Source organism: Stylophora pistillata, chromosome 6, assembly GCF_964205215.1.
Source record: "Stylophora pistillata chromosome 6, jaStyPist1.2, whole genome shotgun sequence".
Taxonomy (NCBI): domain Eukaryota; kingdom Metazoa; phylum Cnidaria; class Anthozoa; order Scleractinia; family Pocilloporidae; genus Stylophora; species Stylophora pistillata.
This window is the reverse complement of record NC_142524.1, coordinates 22,087,786-22,115,256: the sequence shown is the minus strand read 5'-3', so window position 1 is coordinate 22,115,256 and position 27,471 is coordinate 22,087,786. Positions and strand designations below refer to the sequence as shown.

Genomic DNA, 27,471 nt, shown 5'->3' with positions numbered 1-27,471 from the left:
TGAGTTAAAATTTGTCGTAAATGTTGCTGGGTAAATACCCTTGTTACATGCACTTGTTTAGCAGCCTATTACTAAATATTTAGTCTATTAGTTAATATTTTAGGAGAGGGTTGGGTTGGAGCATAAACCTGGTAGGGGAATTATGTCCTACTGCTTTTGCTCAGGTACTGCTTGTACAAATCCGTAGATAAATGAATGAATAAATAAATAGCTAAATAAATTTACCATTATGATAATGATCTCCTCTACATATGAGTAGATGTTTGCAAATCAGCCACATATTACTATAATAATTTTTAATTAGGATATGATCATTCTTAGTATTATCATCATCATTTTTATTACCAAGGAGCAAAGACTTTCAACAACCTGCCTGCTGAACTAAGGTCGTTAGATTCGAGACTGAAATTTAAGAACAAATTGCGAGATTATTTTAGTTAAATTCGATCTAAACGTGGTTATAGGTATCCTTTTTCAGAGCATTTTATTTTATTGTATGCTTTTCTAGACCTTAAGATCAATGATTATATCTTGTTAAGTTTTATTTTATTTATTTATTTATTATTTTGACAGGACCCCAAGGACAACAGTGTTACACACTGATGGGTTTTCAATCCTGTATAAAAATTCGTTATTATTATTATTATTATTATTATTATTATCATTGTTTGCTAAAAAAGAGTTTGAATAAATATATTATATAATCAATAGCAGGTTATTTGTTCACCAAAGGCTATTTTTCTAGTAATTTGATATGATATTAATTAACTTTATTTGTATATTTTTGTTTGGTTTGTTTGTTTGTTTGTTTTTGTTGTTGTTACAGGTTTTGTTAAGTCTACTGATAAACAAGATAGGAGATCCTGACAGGAAAATAGCATCAAAAGCAGTTTATCTTTCAAGAACATTAGGTGAGCGTCAGTTTTAAAAGTTTCACAGTTAAGCAAGTTTTAGCCTATCCCAGGCATTGAGTTATTGAAATGGAAAAAACACAGAAAGCAGACTGGTGAGGGAGAATTGGGTGAGGTTCGTGTACACCTCCCTAATCTTCTGCTTCCATAGCACCTATTGCCATCATGCTTTCTTTAACTCTTTACCTCCCAAGATCTGATTGTTAATTCTCTCCTCTAGTTGCTACATATTTCCTTGTAAGTTGGTTACGAGAATTTGGTGTTAGATCAAGATGACAACCTATAACTGATAAGTTTGAGTATTCTCATTACCAGTTTTGAATCATGCTTTGCATGAACTAATATTTTATTCTTTTAATTTGTCTTAATGTTTTGCTTCTTTTCCTCCAGTAACTAAACATCCAAATATGAAATTAGTGGTCACCAAGGAGATTGAAAAACTTCTCTACCGACCCAACATTGCCATCAAAGCTCAGTAAGTACTTGACACGTCGTTGTAGAATTCTAATGCACGTCACTTGCTTTTAGAGCGCCTTTTAATCGACTGTCAGTGGTAAAACTAAGACTAAAGTAATCACGACAACCTTTCGTAATAAGGGACAATATCACCAAGAGCTAAATGAGATTAGAATGGAAAAACAAGCAAACTGTTAGACTACATGCAGCCCCTCCTTTTCTGCTAAGTTCGTCGCTCGAGTCAAAAAAATATCAGTGAAAAAGAAGTTGATGTCAGCGCGCCGCGGGAAGCTCTTGGAGTAACGCCAATGCACCGCAGGAACTCCATGAGTTAGGCGCATTTAAAAATATACTCCAGGGTCGGGTGGTTCAAAGGTGGGTTAAGATAACCCAGGGTGAAATTTGATTTCAGATCTGAAAGCTTCAAAAGAAAATTCAGTATAATTATTTTTGTCCACAATCTTGTGATTGGATGCTCTGAAAAGAATAAGGAAAATTTTCCCAAAAAGATTCTTGAATAGAGAAATAAGGAAAAGTAGATTAAAATTTAAACCTGGGTTAGTGCTAATAGGCCTTCGAACTACTGGACCCCTGGGCGTTAAGGGAGTGTCCGAGAGAAAATTGCCTTTCTCAAGATCAAAACACAAGTAACCCCGGCTAGGACGGAAACATGGTCTTTTTGGAGACCACGTCATTAACCATAAGGCCACTGTGTTCGCTGATCCGTCCTTCCGTCCGTTCGTCTCTTAATCAATTCTCTTCTTCATTTTTGTTTCCTTGCATAGATGTAATTGTATGTAATCATCATGCACTCTCATGACCCAAATATTACTTGCAATGTACAAAATGCCGGTTTAGTGTTATTTAACAATTATTCGCCGAAGGTGAGGTGAATATCGTCGAATAATCCCCGAGACGAAGTCAAGGGGATTATTGTTATTGTTATTGTTATGATTTTAGAAATTTTTCTGTTGTTCAGCTCTGAAATTATACTAATACAATTATTCGCCTCAGGTTCGGTGAATATTGTCGAATAATCCCCGAGACGAAGTCAAGGGGATTATTCGACAATATTCACCGAACCTGAGGCGAATAATTGTATTAGTATAATTTCAGAGCTGAACAACAGAAAAATTTCTAAAATCATAACATGGAGCAACATTTTAGTAACATTTATTAACATTTTATTTTAACGTTGATATTTTTATATAAACCGCGTGAAGCGGTTTATGTAGCGTCATATAAGGAACCGCTCGACCAATCAGATTGCTGGAAACTCTTTGCTCAGCTCTGAAATTATACTAATATAGTATAGTATCGGCATAAAAACACACGCTTGACCAATTGCACATCTTGACTTGTATATTTCTGTTACTAGCCTTAGTTTACTTTAATTTTTGCAGATATTTTGCTGTGTGTTTTCTCAATCAGTTAATTCTTACCAAACAAGATAGCGAACTTGCTACCAGACTTATTTCCATATATTTTTCATTCTTTCGGGTAAGTTATTGCACTGCATCTATACTTAACAGGGAAACATCCAGACTGTGTGACAGTGTCTAGTTTAGTCTAGTTATTTTAAATGTTTGAGGCAGCATTTTTCATCAGACTGACCCTTTAAAAGCATCTCTGTGGAATAAATTAGATAAGCTATTCTGTAATGGAAGCCACTTACGAATTGTTCAGATTTTTAGAAGCGTGTTATCCAAAGGTCTGGGTTACCGTTGCTTGCGAGGTACACCGTACTAACAATTTTCTCTTCGTTCGTGACAAAATGAATAACATCCTTCAATCTTTTTTGAGTTATTCAATTTGAACCTAAAATCGTTCAAATGCAGCTTTGATAGCGGAAGTAAAGGCCACTCACTTCTGGCTCCTCTTCCCTTTGAGTTCCCCCTTGGCTATGCCTTTGAGCTGTGAACTGCCCATTGAGAATTTACAAGTACATTCATGTTTAACAGTTTCCAAATCTCGGTAGCCTGGCTGTTACGATTTAAAATTTTTTAAGTTGTTGTCTATCTTCGTCAACAGGCATTTCTAACAAAGGGAGAATTGGAAGCAAAAATGCTGAGTGCTCTTCTTACTGGGGTCAACAGAGCGTTCCCTTATGCAAAAGGTATAAAACATCGGAGAATTAGCGTTACGGCGCAGTACTAAAAGTGTAAATATGTTTTGATTATGCGATGAAAGTGTCATACGTCTTGAATGTCTGCGATAAGACTCACTACTTCTCCTGGAAACAGACAGGTAAATAGGAAAGTGTATGTAGAGATATTTTCGTGGTCAACAGGGAAACAACGTGGTAGAAGGCCTTGGAGCACGGTAATTCGGTAATTAACCCTTTGACCTTATGAGTGACTAGCATCCTATCTTTACTCACAGTACCCCCCCCTGAATCACACGGTAATTAACCCTTTGACCCATATGAGTGACTAGCATCCTATCTTTACTCACAGTACCCCCCCTGAATCACACGGTAATTAACCCTTTGACCCTTATGAGTGACTAGCATCCTATCTTTACTCATAGTACCCCCCTGAATCACACGCGAAGGTTATTATAATTAAGGAATTGATCACCAACTAAAGAAGCTCATAACTGTTAAATAAATCCTCCCCATCAGCACCATGGGAAATCTATGGAGAACATTATGAGATTATGCATTCTGATGTTAGGGTGTAAAGTGTCAACTCATGCTATAAGTTAGGGTCACACATATACAGTCGGTAAAGCTGTTTTTAAGGTACCGATTTCCTCTCCTTCGCAGAGGAGGACGATCAGTACAATGAACAGATCAACACTCTTTTCCGTACAGTGCATATTGGAACATTTAACACGAGTGTACAGGTGAGAGTGCATGGAACCCTTCGATTTTTTTATTTTGATATCTTCACAATCTTACTGCAAACATGTACACTGTAGTAAGCAACATTTGTCAATAAATGCGCTATGATCGATAAAGCACAGACCGAACTCATTTAAAATATTCCTTCCTCGGGCAATTTTCATTCTATTGCCAAAGTTCATTGAGAATTGCGTTAGTTTTGTTTCTTCCTTCTCTATGAATGGCAGAAAAGCAGCTTTTTATTGCTATTTATCGAAGGTGCCCCCGTGTACAACGAGTTTTCCTCAGCATGTATTTCACTTGACAGGCCCTGATGTTACTCTACCAAGTTATGGAATCAAGGTACTAACATGTATAGTACTTACATTATTTACCTGTTTACTAGTTAATTATGGTATCGTTTACCTAGTATGCGTTGCAACTTGAAAGTCCTTTCCACGTAAAATGCATGAGAGCAATCAGTAATTGCTTTTGACCAGAGATTAGATCCGTGAGGTGAATTTACAAAACAGCTACATTTTTGAAATTTGATGAATCCAATTGCAGTTCACCCCACTTACTGCCTGGACAACTTACATGACCATTCCACTTCCAAGATTCGTCTGCCATACAATTCTTGTGATGTTATTTCGGAGAATTTGGTCGTGAATCAACTAATAATCCCCTAATTGATATTTTTCTTTATTTTCATCACTTGTCTGCTTGATATTGTATTGATATTGTAAGGAGAAATATTGTCTTGATCACTCAAGCGAGTTAAAGGATGAGTGAGTGAGTTTTCATTATTTGGATATATCAACAAAGTTGAAATGGTAAATTGGCCAACGTAACGATTACAAAAGCTGACGTTTCGAGCGTTAGCCCTTCGTCGGAGCGGAATTTTCATTATTGTTAGCTTAAATGTGTCGTTTTTCTTTTTGTAGACAGTCCGTGTCAGATCGATTTTATTCGGCTCTTTATGCTAAACTCCTCGATCCAAATCTAAAAACATCTTCTAAACAGGTGAGCATGTTGCCTAGTACTATCCTCTTTCCTCTACAATGACGCTTGGTTTTGAAAACTGTTCGATGTTATTTCATGATAAATAAAACTCATTGTTTCTTATCATGTGTTTATAGGCTGTGTTCCTGAACATTTTATACAAGTCTGTTAAAAGTGACCCATCATTGCATCGTGTTAAGGTAAGGGTGTGTCAACTCACTTACCGATATATATATATATATATATATATTTTTTTTTTTTTTTACTGTTTGCAAAAAGGAAAAATAAACATAGAAAGACATTTTTCGTCTAGTCACAAGCGTGCGACAAAGAAAAAATTATGAGTTCCCATGAGGAATCAAACCTCAGACCTTCGGATTCCGCGCTCCGATGCTCAGAATGTTTTCTTCGTCCCACGCTCGTGACTAGACGAAACTCATCGTTCTATATCTCTTTACCGAATATAGCGGGATGTACAGTGAAATACAGCCCGCTATATTGACCAGTCATAGCGCATGCGCTAACTGAAGGATATGATGAAACAAATACAAGAATCAAATGAATTCCGGTAACTTTTCTCGTACGACCAAGTTAAATTTCAAGCCTTACTCGGGTGGTGTCGTTGCTCTTGTTGCTGTTGTTAATTTTAGTCATAATCGATCAAATAGACTGGTCTAAACGCATCACAGGACTGACTAAAACTGGGGACTATCTGAGGTTATACCTCGATTGATTTTTCCCACTTTGTTAACGTTATTTTCGCTAGGGTTAGTCTTCATTTAAAATTAATCCAAGATGAGAGAGCGTTATGTAGTTGTCAGAGAAGAAGAGACATGTCTGTTTGCTCATAAAGTCGTACAAGTGAACATATCAAGCAACAAACGTCAAGCTGTTCGTAAACATTTTCCCCACAAATTGCAAAATACTCGAAGGATAATAAAGACAAAATCTCCATTTGGCACGAAGATATGCACGAATATTTATCTGTTTCGCGTAGCTCGCAGTTTTCCTCGAGCCTCGCTCTTGGAAAACTTTTCGCGAAACAGAACAGAAAATGTCCGCGGACAAATTTCCATGCACATTTTCGCGCCAAATGGAGCCTTATTTATTTATTTATTTTTAGGTGTTAAGATTATGTCTGTCATTTTCAAAATTTTGCCAGCCAGCGTGTCACTGAATTCGTCTCTGTTTTCCAGGCGTTTGTAAAACGTATCATACAAGTTTGTAGTTTCCAACAGCCATCATTCGTGTGTGGAGCGCTTTTCATGATTTCTGAGGTGAGTTATCAGTTTTACGCATACAAAAATGATAACTATAAAGTCTGTTCAAGTTCCCTTAGTTTTCTTGCCCAAATGGTCGCCTTTAGTAGTATGATAAATTATTTAAGGTGCTTGTTTCATTTTAGCTAACAAAACTCAAACCAGGAATCAAGAGCCTGACACAGCAACCAGAGGTGGGTGGTTTCCTTGTCTCAATGCTTTATGCTAGTCTTGTACAATTAATCGTTTACAGTGTGTCTTTCTCTATTTCTTTTCCGAGCTTAAAACTTAAAATTTTGCATTCTATTTACAAAACATGACGCTATCGGCATGGCCGATCCTAGCAGCATACAGGATGCGTGTCATATGTTAACTTCGTAACGGGCCTTCCTCACCAGAGAGTCTCTGCGGTTCAGTGGTAGAGCATCGGAGCGCGGAATCCGAAGGTCTGAGGCTCGATTCCTCACAGGGACTCAGAATTGTTTCTTTGTCCCACGCTCGTGACAAGACGAAAAACATCTTTCTATATTTCTTTACCGTGCTCAAAACTTACCATCTTTCTTATTCTATTTTGCTATTGTTCTTTATGAAGAGATTCTCTAACAAGGTGGCTCTGGACTATATGCACAGTATAGTCAGCTTAGCCAGAGTTACATAACTTTGTTATTACAATCATCAAAGTTTGCAAGATCATTTTGAAAACTGTTCGTGTGAAGAACAAACTCCTACTGGATTTCAAATGAAACATTCTACAGATGTGTGACATTGTCTCGGTTTTGGTCGCGTCTTGTCAATCTGCATTTGTTCCTGCTTTTTCTTGCCAAGATCTTTAAGGATCCTCCATTTTCTAGCTAAAATCTTCAAGGATCTCTCATTTTCCTATGGATATCTTTGAGGATCTTGTCTGGATCTTCAAAGATCATGTCAAAAATTTCAAATATCCTTAAAAGATCTTGGCAAGAAAATAACAGATTTTTAAAGATCTTGACAAGAAAATGAAAGATCTTAATGGAGATCCTCAGTAGGATCCTCGATGGTGCTCATGAAGATCTTTATAGGTCTTCCAAATATTTTCCCCAGGGTGGCCAAACAGCACCACGTAGGTTTGTTCCCCACGCATAAATTGTCTCCCGTTCTCATAAATGAGAGAAAAACATGTTGAGGCTGGAAGTGTCTCAATAAAATTATTTCGAAATGCTATTTTGATTCTACTGCAGTTTTGACAGTCTAGTGATGATGTTATTACCTGTCAGTTGTAGTTGTTTTTTCATGTCACTCGACGAATGAATACTTGATATTACAGTATTTATTTTGAAAACAGAAAAGGAAGCTGTTTTTAGAATGTTGGCCCTCCTTTATTAAACTTTTTTTTTCCGGCTGTTCCCAGGGTCACTTGTAAGGTTAAGAGTTTTCCCTCGTTGTGCTTTAATATGATATTATTTATCGTAGAAACTAAGATGCCTCCCGAGCTCATTATTCGTCGAGTGTCTAAATCTAACCCCTTCTCCTTTTGTTCCTAAATAGCTATGAAAATATATTTTCCCACTTAAAGAGAGCGAAAGAGCGAGAAGTCTTTCCTCATCAAAGCGTGACGGGTTTATTCATCGAGTGTCTCCTTTCGTTCGTAAATAGCTGAAACAAATGAAGGTGTTAAAGCAAAGAAAAAGATTTTTTTTTCCCACTTAAAGAGAGCGAAAGAACGAGAAGTCTTTGTTTTTGTCAAAGCGTAACGCTTTTGTGTTTCTGAACGTGACTCTCCAGACAAAGCGGCGTTAAGTTAACCAATAACCCTTGAAAACTGTCAGAAGAGCTCAACAAATATTGTGGCCACGCCCGCCTGTTTTCTTTACCTGAAGTCTTACTCTCTTCACAAGATTACTTCAGACCGTTACAATAGTTACTTTATAACCGATGCTGTTTCGAAACCGGCCTATGTTCACTTCAGTTTCTTCGCGATGTTTGCTCGGATAGTAGTTTGGCTGTTTTGTCTTAACCAACTCGTCTCCTTAAGGGAAGTTAAGAGAGCTTTTCAGACTGGTGATGTTATGCTTGGCGGACTCACAGTATTACATTACAAGGACGCGAACGACAAATGCAGTTTAGGCTTTTTTCCCGTTGGTCTCGGTCACGCCGAGGCTATGATCCTCACGATCGACCAAATCAATAAGGACCCTTCATTGCTTCCGAATGTTACTCTTGGCTTCGACATCCGTGACTACTGCGAAACTGTCTCTGTTGCCGTAAAAGAAACATACGATTTTGTGCGAGATGCAGAACTGCATCATATGTATGCGAACACAAATTCAACCATCAATAACGAAACAGCTTCGTGCTATAGCGGAGATCCCGTTGCTCCTGTTTCTACGATTCTAGGACCGTACGACTCAGCCAGCGCTATTCAGATTGCTAGTCTTCTCAGCATGGCCAAAATCCCCATAATAAGCTTTGCTGCGACGAGCGACGAGCTTAGCTCCGATCAGTTTCCATACTTCTTCAGAACAGTTCCGCCTGACAAGCAGCAAGCGAAGGTGCAAGCAGACCTGTTTGAATATTTCAAGTGGACTTATGTTGGTACGGTAGCTCTGGATGATTCTTACGGCCGGTTTGGTGTCTCTGCGTTACAGAAAGAGGCGTACAATCGAGGGACGTTTTGCTTGGCCTTTTCAGAGTTCATTCCGCGTCTTCGTGCTGCCACTGATATGAAGCAGATTGTGTCACGCATTAAACAGCAGAGCAGTGTCAAAGTCATTGTGGTGTGGGTCTTCGGTGGATATGCGAAGCTGTTCTTCGAGGAAGTGCATAGACTGAAGCTTGGGCGACGGACCTGGATTCTCGGCGATGGAACGAGTACAGAAGACAGCGGGCTGCTCGGACCGTATTTTCGTCTACTGGACGGCGCCTTGGGCGTTCAGCCGCGCGATCGCAAAGATGACACTTTGCTGAATCACTTGTATTCTTTAACGCCGCATAAAACTCGTTTGGGAAGGAATCCGTGGTGGGAAGAATACTGGACAAAATTTCGGAGTTGCACCTTTGACGCAGACAGTGCAACAGACCCGCGATGTTTCAATGTGCCACTGTCCTACAATGAAGTTTCAAAACTGTTCGATCCTTATCTTGGCTATCTTATAGACGGTATCTTTGCCGTGGCATACGCATTAGACAAGCATTTCAGGTGTCGTGCTTCAGACCGAGAGCTTCCGGGGGAAACATGTCCTGATGTAAAGTCATCGGCAACTTACGGAGAGGATCTGTTGTTTCACTTGAAAAATGTCAATTTTTCAGGACTCACTGGCGTCGTAGAATTTGACCGCGACGGTGATCCCAAGAACTCATTCTTTGAAATTGTGAACATCCAAATTAATGGGGAGCGAATTTCAAAGAAGGTCTTGGTAGGATCCTGGAATAGTAAAAACAAGCCAAGGTTGGCACTGAACGACTCTGCGATCAAATGGACAAACGCTAGTTTTCCTACAACAGTACCGTCTTCATTCTGCCATGAGGTGTGTCCCCCCGGAACTAGGCAAGAAGTAACCACTCCATGTTGTTGGAAGTGCGTTACATGTCCGGGGGGTACAGTCAGTAAGTTGCCTGGATCTACCAACTGCACGCAGTGCCCGTATCAACAAAAGCCGAACGATGATAAAACGAAATGCGTGGACCTGCCAGTGAAAAACCTTCACTTCAGAGATGCAGGTGGCGTATTCCTTTCTTTCGTGGCAGCTTTAGGATTTTGCGTGACCATGGCCATGTCACTTGTGTTTGTGAAATATCGCGAGACACCAATTGTAAAAGCCTCGAATAGACAGCTAAGTTTTCTCCTTCTTGCTACGATCTTCTCCAGTTTTACTCTGGCACTGTTAAGCATTGCAGAGCCAACTGATTCTATATGTCGCTTGATTCAGTTTTCTCGGTACGCAATCTACACTACTTTTGTATCCATATTGTGGCTAAAGTCAGTTCGTATTTTCGTTCTGTTCCAACTCAACAGTTCAGAAATGCCCTTTCAAAGTTACATTGCAAAAGTCAAATACCAAATCGGTTTGGTTGCTCTTGTGAACGTTGTCGACTTCTTGCTGTTAATCGCATGGTTCGCATCAGATCCGCCATACAGAAACGAGAAGATTTTACCGACACAGTTCATATTCTACACTTGTAAACTGTACGGGTCGTCTGTCGGAAAAGCATTTTATTTCATGGTCTGTTCGTATGTGTTACTTCTTTCATTACTCTCGTCTTTTTACGCATTCAGAGTTCGTAAAGTGCCAGATAATTTTAACGAGGCGCGCTTCATAGGATTTTCGCTTTACATCATTTTGTTGTCTGCACTATGTTATTACTCGGTGGAATTCTCAGTGCAGGACGGTTGGTATGTTTCAGTTATAGCCTGCTCCACGACACTAGTTGATTCGTTTGGGCTGCTTGGCTGCATGTTTATTCCAAAAGCTTTCAATATCCTGTTCCATCCTGAAAGAAATAAGAAAGAGCTGATAGGGGCACAGGTCACCGCCTACGTTTGGCAGAATTCGCAGTTAGCAAGCGCGAGTACGCGTGATAACAGACCAGAGATCAGCCAAAGCAGCGAGAGTACTGTTGTTGAGCCAAAGAACTAAAAACACAGGGGAAACGTAAAACGATTCATGGCTTTATTAAGGAAACTCTACTATGAATTCTCGGAACTGATTTATGTGTAACTCCTCTTTACATTTCGAAAACAGTATACGGGAGATAATGACGAGAATAGCTAATTTTATCATCTAATTAGTGTTATTTTGATGAAACACCAAATTTCTCAACCCTTTTTTGTAAGAAATTATGTTGCAGATAGTTACTGAATATAAATTTGGAGTGTAAGGTGTTCGACGATATTGCATAATTATTGTTTCACAAGGCTGCTTTAATGCATGCTTATTCGCAATGCTTTCAATATCCTTTTTGCCAGAGCGGTGATGGCTTTTATCCAAGCTGACACTGTAACGCAGTCGGCTTTTTGATTGTGTATTGTAACAGTGACTTCTTTTAGAAGCGCCAGTCTAGCAACGTAAATCTCAATTTTTTTTTGCGGTTTTTTTCTTTTTTTTTTTTTTTTGTGCCGTTTAACATCATTGGAAATAGAGGCATTTTATTATAGCTATCAACAATAAAGTGAAAAACTCATACTTTGTTCGTTATGGTTTTTTTTTTTGTTGTTGTTGTTGTTTCGTTTTAGTTTTTATGTATGTTTCATATTTGAAAGGGCGGGAAATTCTTATCACGTAACTCACGTTGAGTCACATAAACTCAAGATCCATTTTTTTTTTTCACTTTTTTTTTTATTCTTCTGAACACTGATCAGACAGAGATGGAGCATATTTTTGCCAGTTTAGTTCTTCTTAACATCACTGCAGGGCGCTTGTAAAGCCAAGTTTTCCACGCTTCAGAGCTTTCTAGTTAGATGTCGTCAGGGTAAATATATATCTTGGGCCATTGACGAACATTAAAACAGGACTGGATAATATTGAACAAAGTTGCAAAGTTAGATTAACATTTTCTCAAAACGCTTATGTCCGGAAATTCACGCAGTAACGAAAATGGCAGATTTGACGAAATTTCGTCAAATCGACTGATTGTTCATGGATTTGACGAATTTTAGTCAAATTCGTCAAAACGAAATCAGCATGGCGGATTTAACCATTTCGACGAAATTTCGTTAAATCTGCTATTTTCGTTGCTGCCTGCATCTCTGGACATATCTCATTAATTTAATCCTCAAGAAAAAGAGGACGAAATGCAAGAAAGAAATCTTGCCATTACCCCTAAGTTAATGCAGACCGTGTAAAAGATTAGTACGTGAACAAAGAAAAGTGCGTATATGTGCACGATCCTTCGCAGTAAAGCACTATTTAAGCAATAGTGAAAATCAGACCTGAAAAAAATTCAGGCCTGTACGGGATTCGAACAACTGACCTCTGCGATACTAGTGCAGCGCTCTACCAATTGAGCTAACAAGCCAACTGGGAGCAGGCCATCAAATTAATTCGACATAAACCCGTAGATGATAAATCAAATTTATTTGATGGCCTGCTCCCTGTTGGCTTGTTAGCTCAATTGGTAGAGCGCTGCACTAGTATCGCAGAGGTCAGTGGTTCGAATCCCGTACAGGCCTGAATTTTTTTCAGGTCTGATTTTCACTATTGCTTAAATAGTGCTTTACTGCGAAGGATCGTGCACATATACGTTTCATAACCGCAGTTCATATATATGTATTTCAAAGAAAAGTGCGTTATCATGGAGAAGAATTACAAGGATTAACTGACCATTCTTTTTCCCTACAAACAAGTAGCAAATAAATCAATCTTCGATTTTGGCCTTGAAAATTAATTTCATAATTCTCGTTAACCGCAGGAGGAAGACGATGAAGAACATTTTGTGGACGTTCCGTCGGAAGATGATGAGGACCAAATTTCAACCGAGGAGCCTTCATCAGCTGGAGAAGAGCCACAAATAAGCCATGTTGACGCAGCAAAGGCCTCGAGGATTGAAACCCATGTGAGCGGGCCTCAGAAAAGTCAGACCTATAAGCCCTCCCAGAGAAATCCGCTGTACAGCGGGGCCGAAAACTCGTGTCTGTGGGAACTTAATAGGCTTTCCAGACATTATCATCCTTCAGTTTCTCATTTTGCTCATACACTTATGAAGGTAAGTTGAGGCGTGTCTGTGTTTTGTTTTCATGGGTTGAATCAATATTAGTGTTAGTCTTTCTAAATAGTCCATATTGTCTGGCTCTCTGTCGCCAATGCATAAATTGCAATAATACATAGTTCCCGTTTTTCATAGACTTGGGGCTGTCCCTAGAGTAGACTACTGACAGCCTATCACAGTAATTTTGACTTTGCCTGTTTCATAATTTTCGACTTAGTGTCGAAAGTAATCTGGAATTGCTTTGTTTTTTACTCTATAATCGTGTTTTCCTGCACTTTTCCTTTACTTTGAGCCTTATATAGGTATTTTCGCTTTATTCTTATTGGCCGGTGATTACTTTGATTTTGGTTTTATGATACAATCGAAAAGCGCTGAAAGCTCTGACTATGTCTGGGTCTTTTTAGGCTTCATTGAACTGAGCATCCGTTCATGTAGAAGCATCTTAATAACATTTCTTCCAAATGTTTTTACGTGATTCCCTTTCTCTTTTTAAGGGAGACAATATCGAGTACAAAGGAGATCCTTTGCAAGATTTTACACTGATGAGGTAAAGTAACGCGGTTGAAAGATGATATTTAGGGATTAAGAGTGCCAATCTCAAAGATAAACTTTTGTCGTAGAGTTCTGCGGCTTTCCGAACTGCCAAGATGTAAGGAAAGGCCGCAGACTGCCAAATACTGCTTAGAACTTCAAGGGGGATTAAAGTGTCTAGCCACTGGTTTGGATGCGTCTTTGTCTTTCCTTTCTACGTCACCAAGCGTCAGATCTTTGTCGTAGCGAACGAACAAATAAATATCACCAACGACAACAAGAAGAGCGATAAAAACAAATCGAAAACAAACAAACAAAAAGAAAAACCCAAGTAATCATTAATTTTTCCTACTTGTGTATAGTTTAACTATCATGATTAAACATTCCAATTTTCTTGTCATGTTTTAGGTTTCTTGACAGATTTGTTTACAAAAACCCAAAGCAGAAAGAAAGAGGTATTTCTTTTCCAGTGTGATTTGAAGACATTTGCCCTCCTTAAGAATTTGAAACCTGTTTGTCTTGATTGGCTTTACTTGTATTTCTCCCCTCTCTGTTCAGATCACGGTGGTTCACTGATGCAGCCGAAAACGTCATCAAGCCGGCTGGCCGAGGAGCCTGGTAAGAGTGAACGAGAACATAATCAAGTGATTATCGATAAGAGGAAAAGTATGCTCTGAAAACATATACTTTTAAATTTACTATTGAGAAGCATACATAAAGAGTAACATTTTACTGCATTGTGAGATAAAGAAGAGTAACGTAACCGTTCAGATGTGCAAAATCCCGACCAGGAACGCCGCTATTTTGATCGAGACTCATGACCCAGCCACAAAATGCGGTCCTCACACAGCTGCACGGTCTAGACATCGAAGAATAATCGTTGTTTGAGTAGAGTGCATGAACTCGTGCTCTTCCAATTGTTTAAACAGATAGCTACAAGAGGGGATAGATAACTTACCACGTCCTAGGTAATTGGCTAGGTTGCTTGGCAATACTCAAAACTGGGGCGTCTTTAATTGTATTTTTGGTGATTATAAGCCAATTTTCGAAAGTTTGAGTTACTGTTTGGAAATTCTGATTGGAACTTCTTTAACGGAAGAATCCCAAAGTACGCCAGGAAGGAACTTTTTGTTGTTCTTGAACCAATTTTTTCAGCTCCCTTCCACAGAAAGTGCAGATCTGAGCGACCCTGATTTTCACTAAAGTACTTCGCACTTGTGCTCCAACAGTACCAAATGCGACTGCCCCAGTGTGAATCATAATGACTTGATTAACGTATTGTTTAATGATTTTGCACTAAACCGTCTGTTAACTTGCAGTGAATACGAAAGCGTTTCTTGCTAAAAAAGAAGAGGATATTCGAGAAGATGAACTGTTCTTTCATAGGTATTGTATAATCTATCAATTATCAATCGGTAACTAGTTTCATAGATTCCCTCTACAAATCGCTGTGATAGTTTGTTTTGTCATTTTTGTTGTTGTTGTCTTTTTTTGTTGTTATGTTTTGTTTGCTTTTCTGTTTTTGTTAAAATAACTATATTTGATAGACAAAAATCCAGTTTGAAACAACTTTAGAGACTCTCTATGATGGCCAATTTACGTTATTAACGTAGTCGATAAAACCAGATGATCTTATATCATCCCTACCGACGCAGCATAACAATTTCTTTACAAACTTACCCCCCGTATGAGTTTTAGTAGATCTCTAACAAACACGCGGAATCAGTAAAATGTCTATTCAATCTCTTTTAATGATTGTCCACTGAGTAAAGGCGAATGATTTTCCTCTTGTATCTCAGGTATTTCAAGCGGAAGGCAGAAAAAGAAAGTCAACGAAAGAAGAAAGCCGGTGAATCTGATGATGAAATATCTGAAAAGGAAACAAATTTCGGTAATGTTTTTTTTTTGTTTGTTTATGGTCGAAATTTTTGTGTCCGATTTATGTTCTGTTCTCTCCCGATTTACGTTCAATTTATCTGCTCTTTCTACAGACAATGTTCCAGAAGAGCGGTCTAGTTTCGAGTATGACTTCGCGAGGTAAAGTTAGTTTGTCTCGTTTCATACATTACAGCTTGAAAAAAGTAAAGGGACAAGATAGATGGATTTAACTCACGATGCGAGTTTTACAGCTAACACACGGAGGGGCAGCACGTTCGCCTCCCCCTTACGATGAGCCTGCCCGTCAAATTTGCCTGTGGAGCGAACCTTGTGATGGTTTCGCAATTAATTTGCTAATTAATCGAAATAAATTATTATTTCGTCGGAAAAGAAACACGTTATTTTGCAAGGAAACAGTTAAAAGATGTCAAGGCGAACTGGTAGGGGGTGAACTAGCAATGGGGCGAAATCACTAGATACCCTAACATCTAACGGATACTGTTTTTGATTTATGGAGACGCTTCTGTAGGATTTTTTGAGAGAACCCTTTTTTTTTTATTTTATAAGTGATTTGAAGAGTTCTAAAACATCTACGGCAAGTAGAAACAAACAAATCGCTAGTGACGAAGAGGACGAAGGAGATGACGAAAAAAGCGAGGAAGGTGAAAGTGAAGACGAAGAACTAGAGGAAAAAGGTAAAAGTCTACCGGAAGACAATACTTAAATAATTTCATCTCATGATTAGCGGTCAGAGCAATTTTAAGAAAAATCAAAATTTGGATCGCTCAGTGTGGCCATTTTGTTGCTCCATATTTTTGCCCTGTTTTACTGTGTAATACCTTGGTATACTTGTGCGTTCTCTTGATCTTATTTGGTAAAATGGCATAGTAGTGGAATAATAATGGTCGATTAACTTCGTTCTCTCTTCTTATCGTTTGACGTTGTTTGAATCTTTTCCTCTCAGAATTTGATTATGACGGTATGGATTTTTCATCTTCTGAAGATGAGCAAGCAGGTATGTGCAAGTTCTTCCGAACAATTTATTGGCTGAGATTTCTCTGTTTAAAAAAAGGCTTGGCATAGTAACCCGATATTTCAGGTATGTAAGTCTCACACTCAAGTGCCCAATGTTTTCTCACAAGTCAGTGATGTGAATTTAATGTTGTAACAGTAGAAAATCCTATTGCTTCTTAGTTTTTCAATTCTCATAACTCATCTGCTCCATAACACATCGACAAAGTAACATGATCATCTCATACGAAAAATTTACCTAGTGAAGTAAAAAATTGTGAGCTAACGTGGTTTTTATTTCCATTTGTTTTCTTCTACTTCAGAGGAACCAGCTACTTCACAAGGCAAGAAAAGAAAATTTACGGAAAAGGATTACGAAAAGGTATAAAACGCTATGTATTTGTTCACGTCGTGATCCCTGTACGTTGTCACACAACGTTGGAGAAGACTGGCGTGAGGTGTCAGTCAGAAAACAAGGGTGCGAGGTCGGAGTTCTTTAGACTGTCAACTGTGCGTCAATTTGTTATAATTTCTTCGTCTTGTAGGCTTTGCTCGAAAACTTAAGCTCAGATGAATTTTCCGAAGACGAGGGAAGCCAGATCACGAAAAAGAAGTCCAAAAAAGGGAACACAACAGGGTGAGAAAAGATCCCCTGTTTTGAGTGAAATCTTCTCTTCATTAGAGTTGAGTTTAACGCTTGTTTTTCTTTTATTGCGTTAGGGGAGATGTTTCTTCAATGTTTGCGTCTGCTGAAGAGGTAGGCACGCACTTTTATTTCATTTACAGTTAAGTTTATATTTCCCGCCTACTCTTAAACCGGGGCGAAATTAAACAACTTAGAGGCAATTTTAACCAGAAAGTGCGAAAAGATACCATATTTGCTCAAAAGAGGAAGAAATAGAAAAAAGAGAGTTGACAGCAGAAACATTACTTAAAAGGCATCGGAGGAAAATGGGCGTTGGCCTTTTAGAGCGCTTTCCAATTGAGTGTCGTAAATCCAAAACCAAAGTAATCCCAACGGCCAATCAGAAGAAAGGAAAATTCCTTTAATAGCCAATGAGAACTCAGAGGAAAAGCGCGGGAAAGTGTCAGAGGCCAAGTCATGATTGGTTTAAATTTGCATCTGATTGGTTAAGAGAGTGGCGCGAGTTTTCTGGACCAATCACAGAGCGAAGTAAAATAAAACCCATCCATTTTGGCATCCTCTGTTTTTTAATCGTAACTCTTTTTTCATATTTTTTTTTCCCAGTTCGCTCATCTGCTTGAAAATTCCAAAGCGTCAAGAGGCGGTAGCTATGATGTCAAACGAGGAGGAGCCAGCGACAAGCAACTGAAATGGGAAGAGAATAAGACGGCAAATAACTGCATTAAAACCACAGGAAATCGGGGTCGTGGGGAAGGCGGAAGAAAAGGTCCGAGAAGAAAATCCAATTTTAATCCTAGGACAAAGTTTAGATCCAAAGGAAGAGGTGCGAAAAGGTCAAGATAGTACAATCTGCCCAATGATTCCTTGATTTGTTAGGGTAGAAATGCATCCGATATCAAGGCATGATATGTAAGTGCCACAAAGAAGAGTTTAGTATTGTTATCGATCAGGCACGTGGATTTCAAAAGGTAGAGCCTCTCAAAACTACCCATTAACCAAAAAGTGGATACTACTGTAAATGAGTGTAAATGACGAGGTTCTGTGTGAAGATTTGACCTGCGATTCTTAACTGATTTCCACAACAGTTATTTATAATTGCACACGCCTCTGTGAACGCCCTTTGAATTAAGAAATGTGAAATCTCATTTTTCCAGTAATGGGCTTTCTTGATAAATACAGAAAATACATTTCAAGTTGCAGAATCTAACAATTTTCTGGTCCCAAAAGTAACGTATTAAGCGACAGGAAATCTGTAACCGCCTCTGTTTACCGATCTTCTTCAGATTATCTCCTCTGGTACATCAGGTACCTAGAAAAATCGATCACTTAGTCAGCTTAACTATAATGATAAAACTTGTAAGAAATAGGCAACTTTTTTGAGAGACATGTTTTGACATGCTTATGCCTTCTTCAATCAATGAGTTACAGAACGTGATTAATTATATAACAGACAAGTCGATGAATAAAATATTTAGAGTATGATGTAATACAAAAACTAAATATCAAACTAGTTTTCACTTCATTTAAAACTAAAAACGCGATCAGTGTCAAAGATCGTACTCCTGATGCTCTAAAATCCATGGTAGTTTATCAATTTTCTTGTGCGAGATGTAATTCCCGTTATATTGGCGAAACTAGTCGCCACTTCTCTACTAGGATAAAGGAGCACACGGAAAGCGATAAAAACTCGCATATTTTTAAGCATTTCAATACAACTCCTTGTAAGAACAAATACTCCCTTTCTTGCTTTAGTATTCTGGATTCTGCTAACAACTCTATTGATTTAAAACTCAAAGAAGCTTTTTATATAAATAAGATCAAACCTGAACTTAACAAACAATTACAGCATTATAACACTTGTCTAGCGTTTTAGTTCACACCTTTGATGTTTGGTGTCACGTTGTAACTAGTACCCGCTTTTGTATTACATCATACTCTAAATATTTTATTCATCTACTTGTCAGTTATATAATTACTCACGTTCTGTTGCTCATTGATTGAAGATGGCACAAGCATGCCGAAACATGTCTCTCAAAAAAAGCCTTTAAAAGCACACACAGCCCACAATTCCCCTATTCGCTCCGACGAAGGGCTAACGCTCAAAACGTCAGCTTTTATAATCGTAACGGTGGCCAATTTACCATTTCAACTTTGTTGATATATTCAAATTATTTCGTTACCCCCCACCGTCGCAGCCCCAAACTGTTTCTTTAGAACCTATCAGCCTTTTCTAAAAAAAGTTGTCTATTTCTTACAATATTTATCATACTTGCTACTACTACGACCTAATGATAATACTGCTGGATACCAATGTTTCCCATTTGTAAAAACCTAATGCACCGATAAATTCGAAGCTTCAGGAATAACGACGGGTCCTTAATTGCACATAAAAAAGAGCATTCGTGTTACCGTGACTGCAATGTCCACGAGATCATTTGCCAGCTGTTGTACTTTATGTACCTCCTGTACGTTGTACTCCAAAGAGGCGAGCAGCGTGAAATATTCGGTGATGTAAGTTCGTTCCCTAGAATACAATTTTAACAGTTGTTCTCTAATTTGGGATGACAGTAAAGCAGGGGATGCCGGTAGTTCTAGCGGTTTGAATCCTCGAAGGATCATTGTGTTGTCCTGTGACTAACACTTTATTATTAGCACAGTGCACCAATAAACTCTGTCCACGAGTAAGAATGAGTGCCAGGAAAGAATAAGGGAAAGTTGATCATTAGCTAGTTTGGCAGGTGGGGATCGGGAGGGGGGGGGGGGGTGCTTTGGATGCATAAGCAACCAGTGCCTTCCAGTAGAGGTAATGGGCTATAAGGTTTACAAGAATTTGCAAAGGAGTTACTTAAAAAAAAAACAGTTGAGCCCGTGCAATCTCAAGATCCAAAAATCAATTAGCCACATTGTCTTTCAAACATTTCTTATAATTTTATCCGTGAGAATTGGGTTTAAGTTCGATCACACCGTGATATCGTCGAGTTGACGCTTTTCATTGTTGTCATCATCTTTTTACTGGAAATGGTGTTGATATTATGACGAGAAATCACTTGTTAGGCATCTTGAGGAGTAAAAAGGTTAAAGCAACCAAAAGTAGGAACTTGCGATCTATTTCTACCTGGCAGAGAATTTATTTTCAGGATAGTAGTCCTCGACTTTTTTCGCAATCTCGATGTCGGAGTCTTCTTCCTCCTCCTCCTCGTCTACTGAAACTATGATATAAAGCAAAGGAATATAGATTGTATTATCTAGTATAAAGGATTTACATTCGCGTTTCCCTTTAACCCCATATTCACTGTAAGTAAAAACAGGAAAACAAATCTCTAAAAAATCACAATGATTTCTGTGTAATACTTCCACTTCGGCCTATGAGAATGTTTGACATGAGGGTGTCCACTTGACGCAAACTTAATGGATATGCTCCCTTTAAGATAAAGTGTCGGGCTTAAGAACACAACACAATTTCCGACCAGAGCTCGAACCCAAATCTCTCGACCTGAGCTCAAGTGCACTAACCATAAGGCCACTCGCACGGACTCTCACAACCCCTGCTAAGTTTCTCCTGTTATCTTTACCTTCAAGTTCGGAGTAAGAATTGTCTGAGAAAGAGTACGCCCTTCCACGATCGTCTAGCTTTGCCTAATAAACGCATTAAAAAAAAGAAAGAACGAATGATCTTCTGCAATGCGGACCGTGAACTGTCCATTGGACGTCGAACTTTCACTAACTCACTTTCCGGATTAGTTTATCTGGGTGACTTTTGATAACGCCATTATGTTAATGATAAAAAGGAAACGTCCTGCTGATAAAAACAAAACAGCAAAGACAAGACTTTTCTTAAAAATATAAATGAAAGGTTTTGGAAAAAACCCAAGCGAGAACAATGTTTGCGTGTAGAAACTCCTTAAAAAGTATTAGGGATTGGTTCCACAACATCTGCTGGGCAGTACGCTACCAGTTCGCAGATCGCATTTCGACTGAGTTTGTTATAAATTAAGATCACTTTTTATCACAATTGTCAATAATTGTAGCAATCTGATTAACCAATTAGCCTTTATTGATCAGCGCACAGACAACGCTGCTCCCGTCAACGTGTCACGCAATGCCTTTATCAGCTCTCAAACATAGATTACTCGGAAATCTTGACGTTGATATTGTGATAAACAAATCGAGAGTTGTTTAGCGTGGTCTGTACTCTCATTGACAACGATATTCGTCATTACAATGGCCAAAATTGGTCGCGGAATCACTTAGCTGCGCCTCGTGAGTCCACAACATTTTGACCGCTGTAATGACTTGCGCATGTCGTTGTCGATAGGAGAGCAGACCACGCTAAACCACACTCGATTTGTTAAACAGCCAATTAGAATAAAAGGCAATATCACCAGGAAAATATAAACTCATACTGGGATAAAAAAAAAAAACAAAAACAAAAAAAAAAAGACTGATTTCCGTTTTGCGTTTGATTGGTCGAAAGAATAGCGTAAATTCTTTAGACCAATCACAAACCGGAGTGAAGCAAAAAGGATTGCCTTCGACAATAATAATTGGTTAAAAATTGTTTTTCACATTCAATTTCATCGGGTCTAAGTATATTGCAGTATTCTTGAATCTCACGTCTTCAAAGACACTCTTGTACTGAATCCCGCTGTGTTTCTTGTGAGGCTTTTCCACTGCGGTGATGGTTCGCTGGAAGTTATCCACCAGAACTGCCACGAACAGACTAGGAGAAACAGGGAATCAGCAGGGAAGATCATTATTTTACTTGTGTCAGCCACTAGTTTTAAACATTTTCACTTAACGTAGTGCTCTTCAGAGAGATTTGCACGTGTGTGACAGAGTCTCTGTTTAATACAATAATAAAATGATACAGTATACCGACGCCGACAGCAGCAATAAAAACAATATCAACAAGAACCATTCCTTACTTCATGAAGATGAAGTTTTCCAGGACGATGTAGACGATGAGATAAAAGATGATATAACCATAACCTGCAAAAAAAAAAAAAAAAAAAGGATCAGGATAAAATAAAAAACAATTTTAGTCACGTTTTGCTTAAGGTGGCTCGTACCAGTTTCCTCGCGCGGGGAACAGGTCACTCTTGCGTGACGCGCGCGAGAGAAACGTGCGAAAGAAGCGCGAGATCAAAAGATGAAAATCCAAAACAAAGATGGCGGCGCGTGGAATTTTTTCTACTTTTGTGAGAAGTTTACCTAAGAGCTTGTATTTGATGTGTTGAGCAGGAATGCAGGAGATAGAAGATAGAATGCAGGAGATAGAATGCAGGAGATAGAAACTAAGATAACGAAGACGATTTTCGGAGAAGTAAAGGTTGCTTCACTTCACATTTAAAAGAAATATTCAACCGATATGAAATCTTGCGACGGCGAAAAAAGAAGAACTCAAGTGAAGGATAATCTACCTGAAGTGGAAGAAGACTTTGAAACTTCAAGGAAAATAATATGATATAGCCAGAAGTCGTGTGTAGGATTTTTAAGATGAGCTCGGGAGGCTGTCTTTGACGGCTGTTTAATGATTTTCTTGGCAGTAAACGTCTGTAAACATCAGATCGTAGGTGCTCGCGCGAGCACACGCAATTGTCAGCGGTAGCTAAAACAGATAATAAACAAATGTCGATCTTATAGAATCCAGATTTTTAAAACGCGCGAGGAAATTGCTAAACTCACGAAAGCTATTGCATGAAAACAAGTCCGGTGACCCCTTCTTTTTATTGTTCCAATATGATAATAGCGTCGAAAGGAATCATCAGAAAAAAAAACTAGAAAATTCTACGGAAGGAAATTTGTGATGTGTGAAAATTGTCCTTTTTGTAGATTTTCTGAAACTCCGCTCCGTAGAATTTTTTAAAAATCTTTGTGCATTTTCCTTTTCAAGTGCAAAAAGCAATCACTGAAAAAAATCAGGGGGTCACCGGGTTAGTTTTCGAATTATTTAAGCCACAAGCTAAAAAATGCGTCTGAATAAGCCTATGAAAGCGTTGCCATGGAAACTGCTAGTGACGAAATGACACTTATTTTTGGATAACCAATGATTATGTAATTCAACCCCGTAAAAGTGTTCAACTGGCCTTGGTCAGTCTTTCTATTGTATTCTTTCAAAGTTACAAACCATCAAAAAGATGAAAACCGGTACGAGCCACCTTTCAGCTGAAAAGAAAGTTGTTCAGAGGTTTCAGTATCTTTTTCTACAAGCAGGTGCCTACTAGCTATAGAAAGCTGAGCATAACACACTACTCAGGACACGTAACGTGTGCTAGATCTACCTCCTGGACAAGTAACTTCACAACAAACGCATGCCTTATTATTGATCAGAAGTGTTTACTAGGGGACTGACAGTAAAACTTTGATTTAAGGATGATGTGCAAGGAACCTTGTATGGAAGAAGTAGATATGATAAAAACATAACTGACTGAACGAACGAATGAACGAGTAGACGGCAGGTAAATACAAGCGTAAGGACGGAACGGTGGACACACAAACGAACAAACGAGTCAATGAATAAATGAATAAAAGAGAATAATAAAAGAAGAGAAAACGATGATCGTGAAAAGAATCAAATTTTTGCAGGAGAAGCGGGGTTTTGGTAACCGCACGTAATTTTTTCTTTTTCAGAACGCAGTAAAAAAGCTGAGAAAAAAAAAATTTAGTCCACCTGGATTTTTCTCCACCACATCACTGTACATAAAAAACCAATCGTCCAAAGTAATGAGCTGAAACAGAGTGAAGAACGCCTTCCCCAGTGTACCAAACCTGCTGGGAGCTACTTCATAAAATAACCCGCGACCTATCACCGCAAACATATCTATAAAACGTTTCGTCAGGAAATCTACTGGAGTAATACACTCTGCAAATGAGATTAAGCTGGTGTAGCCAAGAAAATAGTCTGTGCCTACTCTACGGCTGAAATAAAGTGGTGTTATGTCATACTGAAGAAAATTACTCTGCTTGAAACCATGCCGTGTTGGACAAGAGTTTTGACCAACCTCCACCACTCTTACCGGTTTGTGACACTTGCGAGTACTAGCAAATAAGGTTATGAACCCGTGCGAGCAAAAATCAGATAATCGGAGGCGACAAAAATTGCAACTTTACTAGAGTTTACTGTGAGTTCTAAGTCTCTTCGTGAGTTATGTGTGGAGAAGAACAAGAACTTAAACGAAGAAGAACTGTGAATTCTGTATACAGTTGTGAAGAACGGCTCAGTGTTAAAAGAAAATGGCCTTTGTGGCGGGCGGTTACTAAAGAGGAAACAAATAGAAAAATAAAAGAGGCAAGGGCGCTAAAACAGCGAAGCCGAGCTTGACTTAATTACCGCTAGTAGGCTACGAAGTAATAATCGGACAAGAGAGTGGAAATACGTATGATGCACGATTCTCGCAGTAGAGGATCGTGCATCCTCTAGAGTGGAACAGACCAACAGAGTGGAAATAATCGATGAGGCAAGTAAAGCCTCGAGAAAATATTTTTGTAAAAATAATCATAACAAGAATCAAAGGATACAAAGGAAGAGCCCCTGTAACATAACGATTGTACTCAGCGCTCTGAACGATTTCAGGATTGTCGTCATGATAACTTGTAGATTCTTCAAAAATCTGGAAAGAGATCACCTTGGTTTCTAAATCAAATAGATTTCCTGACAGATCATTGCTACTCAGTATGACATGATTATCTTTAAATCAGTTATATTGTAAACCTGTTTTCTCAAGTGTTAGAGGAAATTGTTCAGATTTAAACTTAGAAGCGACAATTCTATAAACTGATGTTTTGTTGGTTTTTTTTATTTGATTGTTTTGTTTAATATCCTCGTTTCGCCCTCCTCTTACATAGAGTTTGCATTAATTTACATTAAACCAGTGTATTCAAGACATTCTAGCGGTGGTCTTGCCAAAGTTACCGTAGGAATTAGTTAAGCAGAGCTTTTTAATGTGTCTCCGTTTTAGGCCATACTCAAACCGCTTTCTCTATGATCAAGGCCGAGCATCTTCGCCAAGAGCGGCTTAAGAAGTCTCCGTCATAGTCATAACCTGGGCTTTTCACCAAACATACTTGCCCCCCCTCCTGTATTGCAGGACGAGCCCTAACGATGGGCGTGAAGTAGATTTATGGAGTAGCTGCTTCTGCTTAAAGATGGTATCATATAATGACATTCGTATAAACACCAAGGGGAAGCAACACACAAAGGTAAACCCCGCCCACCTTTACCTGATGGTCCGTAACACCCGCAATGCTCTCAGCGCCCTGATAGCTCTAAACATCCGCAGCAGCCTAAAGATGGCTGCTACATCAAAGGAGCCGACATTCTGCACGATTAACGGCAGTAGAAAGTCCACCATGGTAAAAAGGACGATGAGAAAGTCTAGGGAAGAAAACAAAACTTTTAACCTAAAGACGATTAAAAGTTCAGTATAAAATCATGGCTATTATTAATCAAGGCCATTGTTTCGGAAGTTTTATTTTCTTGAAAAGTTTAAATACTATTCTGATACCAGGCTCTCATCATTACCCCTGCAGGACTAAAGTTTCTTCGCCCGTGGGAAGACTTGAGTGGACTCGGGCCGAGGTTTGCGGGGGGTCTGAAGGTTACGAAGTTCAAAGATTTATCTACTGCTTCATCATCAAATTAATTGTAGCCATGGAAATTCACGTTAGTTTTAATGAGGCAAAGTACCCGTCCATGGATTGCTACTTTTGTAATATTTCGCACCCAAGAATGCAACCAGGGATCTTTGGCTCATGTTTGCTTCACTCGCAGTGTCCGTTTAGGAAATGTTTCATGACACGACATTAGTCTTGCTCGGCTGTTTACTGGGTTGTAGTGCTATGCTGTATGGTTGTCTTCCTTATCAACTGATCAATTAACTCTCTACATCCTAAAAGGAATATTCATATTCTTCATACTCTTCTTCATACATTTCCTTTGGTACTAGTAAGGAGAAATTGTTTACCAATCAAAGCTTCTTAGCTCGGTTGGCGATCACTTCCTTTATTCTCATGATCCTAATGAATGATTCAGCAGGATTAACGTTAGGAGAAATTAGCTGCTGGTCACGCAGAGTTTCAAGGGTTGGGTAATTTTTGCTTGATTGTATAAAATAAACTTGAATTGGCTCCTGTAAGCAGTGCCACATTTACTTACCCATGATGTTCCATCCTGTCGTGAAGAAAAACGAACGAAGTGCATACAGCTTCACAACTGTCTCCATGAAATAGATAGCAAGGAAGACGTTGTCAAGAGCCGATAGATACCAACCTACGAGGTATACAAGCTGTCATTGAAACAGATCGTGAATGGAAATTGCTTGTGGGCGACTTCATAAGCGCTCAGTCGCTGAAATACTTTAAAAACTCGGTGTTCTTTAAGATCGTTTAGGACGTGTAAACCATATTTAGAGATAAAAAGGCTGATTATATTAAGGGGACAATTCAGTCGGTGTGATTATTAAATTTGGCTGTCACTGTGCTCGAACGGAGATAAATAGCGATTTGGTCACAGCGGTGATACAAAAAATGACATCTATGAAGTAGGTTCAGCATACAACGAGGACTTGGTCGGATAAATACCGCTGTGAGTTTAGAAAAGCTTTCAAAGTCACATTCTGTGGTGTGTGATGGCAATCTTAATGGATCTTCAATCGTCCGAGGAGCTATATAGCAAATTAAACAAAAAAAAAAGGGTTTTCTCTCATTCTAATATTTACAGGAAAAATATCAAAACCATTTTCCCAGACAAGTATGGCAATAAAGAATAACCAACATCCAAAGCAATGCCACTGGAATTTTGGAAAAATTTTTACCTGCTTTCACAGAAAATGCTTCGTCAGTTTGAATTACCAGGATGACTGTGTTGAGAAGAATTACAAAAAGGATGACAACACTGAATATTTTAGATTCTGTCAGCTCATAGATAAACATCCGAAACTCTCCAGCGTTTTCCAGAGTCTTTGGGATATTCTGGTAATGATGAGGCTTTGTCATACTGAAATGATTTGACAAACTTACAGTGAATAGAGAAACGCGGCAACTGATCACTCAGCGGCCATTTTGAAACACTCAGTGTGAAGGGAATGATGGGAAAATTGGAGAAATTATTTACCTTGGCGAGTAGCATTAATGGCTACTGCCCGAGATTAGATGCTGGTTATTCTAATTCACACTCCAGAACATGTCCAATAAAAAAGCTTGTATAACAGTATAAATGTCAGGTCTGTGCCATTTTCTACTGATGAGGTAGGGTTATTCACCAAAACGTCACAA

At 38.7% G+C, this 27,471-nt stretch overlaps 3 protein-coding genes across 6 annotated transcripts in view; 2 read left to right on the top strand and 1 right to left on the bottom strand.

Moving 5' to 3' along the window:
• The window catches only part of LOC111338589 (CCAAT/enhancer-binding protein zeta), a 26,792-nt gene extending 8,391 nt beyond the window's left edge, over window positions 1–18,401 (top strand). For both annotated transcript variants that reach the window (XM_022945090.2, XM_022945089.2), the window contains exons 12-34: window positions 827–911; window positions 1,302–1,386; window positions 2,771–2,867; window positions 3,399–3,483; window positions 4,135–4,214; window positions 4,520–4,554; window positions 5,136–5,214; window positions 5,331–5,393; window positions 6,390–6,470; window positions 6,599–6,646; window positions 12,837–13,130; window positions 13,628–13,680; window positions 14,073–14,119; window positions 14,223–14,282; window positions 14,984–15,050; window positions 15,464–15,555; window positions 15,656–15,701; window positions 16,110–16,237; window positions 16,507–16,557; window positions 16,877–16,935; window positions 17,099–17,190; window positions 17,274–17,310; window positions 17,803–18,401. In XM_022945090.2, coding sequence (XP_022800825.2) covers window positions 827–911; window positions 1,302–1,386; window positions 2,771–2,867; window positions 3,399–3,483; window positions 4,135–4,214; window positions 4,520–4,554; window positions 5,136–5,214; window positions 5,331–5,393; window positions 6,390–6,470; window positions 6,599–6,646; window positions 12,837–13,130; window positions 13,628–13,680; window positions 14,073–14,119; window positions 14,223–14,282; window positions 14,984–15,050; window positions 15,464–15,555; window positions 15,656–15,701; window positions 16,110–16,237; window positions 16,507–16,557; window positions 16,877–16,935; window positions 17,099–17,190; window positions 17,274–17,310; window positions 17,803–18,042 — 2,004 coding nt within the window. In that variant the 3' untranslated portion in view covers window positions 18,043–18,401. The remainder of the gene's footprint in view (window positions 1–826; window positions 912–1,301; window positions 1,387–2,770; window positions 2,868–3,398; window positions 3,484–4,134; window positions 4,215–4,519; window positions 4,555–5,135; window positions 5,215–5,330; window positions 5,394–6,389; window positions 6,471–6,598; window positions 6,647–12,836; window positions 13,131–13,627; window positions 13,681–14,072; window positions 14,120–14,222; window positions 14,283–14,983; window positions 15,051–15,463; window positions 15,556–15,655; window positions 15,702–16,109; window positions 16,238–16,506; window positions 16,558–16,876; window positions 16,936–17,098; window positions 17,191–17,273; window positions 17,311–17,802) is intronic.
• Window positions 6,674–11,623, top strand: LOC111338590 (extracellular calcium-sensing receptor). The gene has a single exon (XM_022945091.2). It carries the CDS (start codon window positions 8,408–8,410, stop codon window positions 11,063–11,065), a length of 2,658 nt encoding a protein of 885 aa, XP_022800826.2. The 5' UTR covers window positions 6,674–8,407; the 3' UTR covers window positions 11,066–11,623.
• On the bottom strand, window positions 17,967–27,471 carry LOC111338592 (cation channel sperm-associated protein 1). Of its 3 annotated transcripts, XM_088763558.1 has the most exons (11): window positions 27,012–27,471; window positions 26,354–26,467; window positions 25,420–25,573; window positions 24,718–24,809; window positions 23,870–24,019; window positions 22,125–22,188; window positions 21,814–21,919; window positions 20,772–20,835; window positions 20,315–20,408; window positions 19,609–19,723; window positions 17,967–18,508 (listed from the first exon to the last, which is right to left on the bottom strand). In XM_088763558.1, exons 1-11 carry the CDS (start codon window positions 27,190–27,192, stop codon window positions 18,479–18,481), a joined length of 1,164 nt encoding a protein of 387 aa, XP_088619684.1. In that variant the 5' UTR covers window positions 27,193–27,471; the 3' UTR covers window positions 17,967–18,478. The 3 variants fall into 3 exon arrangements, with proteins under 3 accessions (XP_088619684.1, XP_088619683.1, XP_088619685.1); XM_088763557.1 differs by lacking the exon at window positions 17,967–18,508 and having other exon boundaries at window positions 19,468–19,723; XM_088763559.1 differs by lacking the exon at window positions 17,967–18,508 and having other exon boundaries at window positions 19,468–19,723; window positions 26,779–27,155.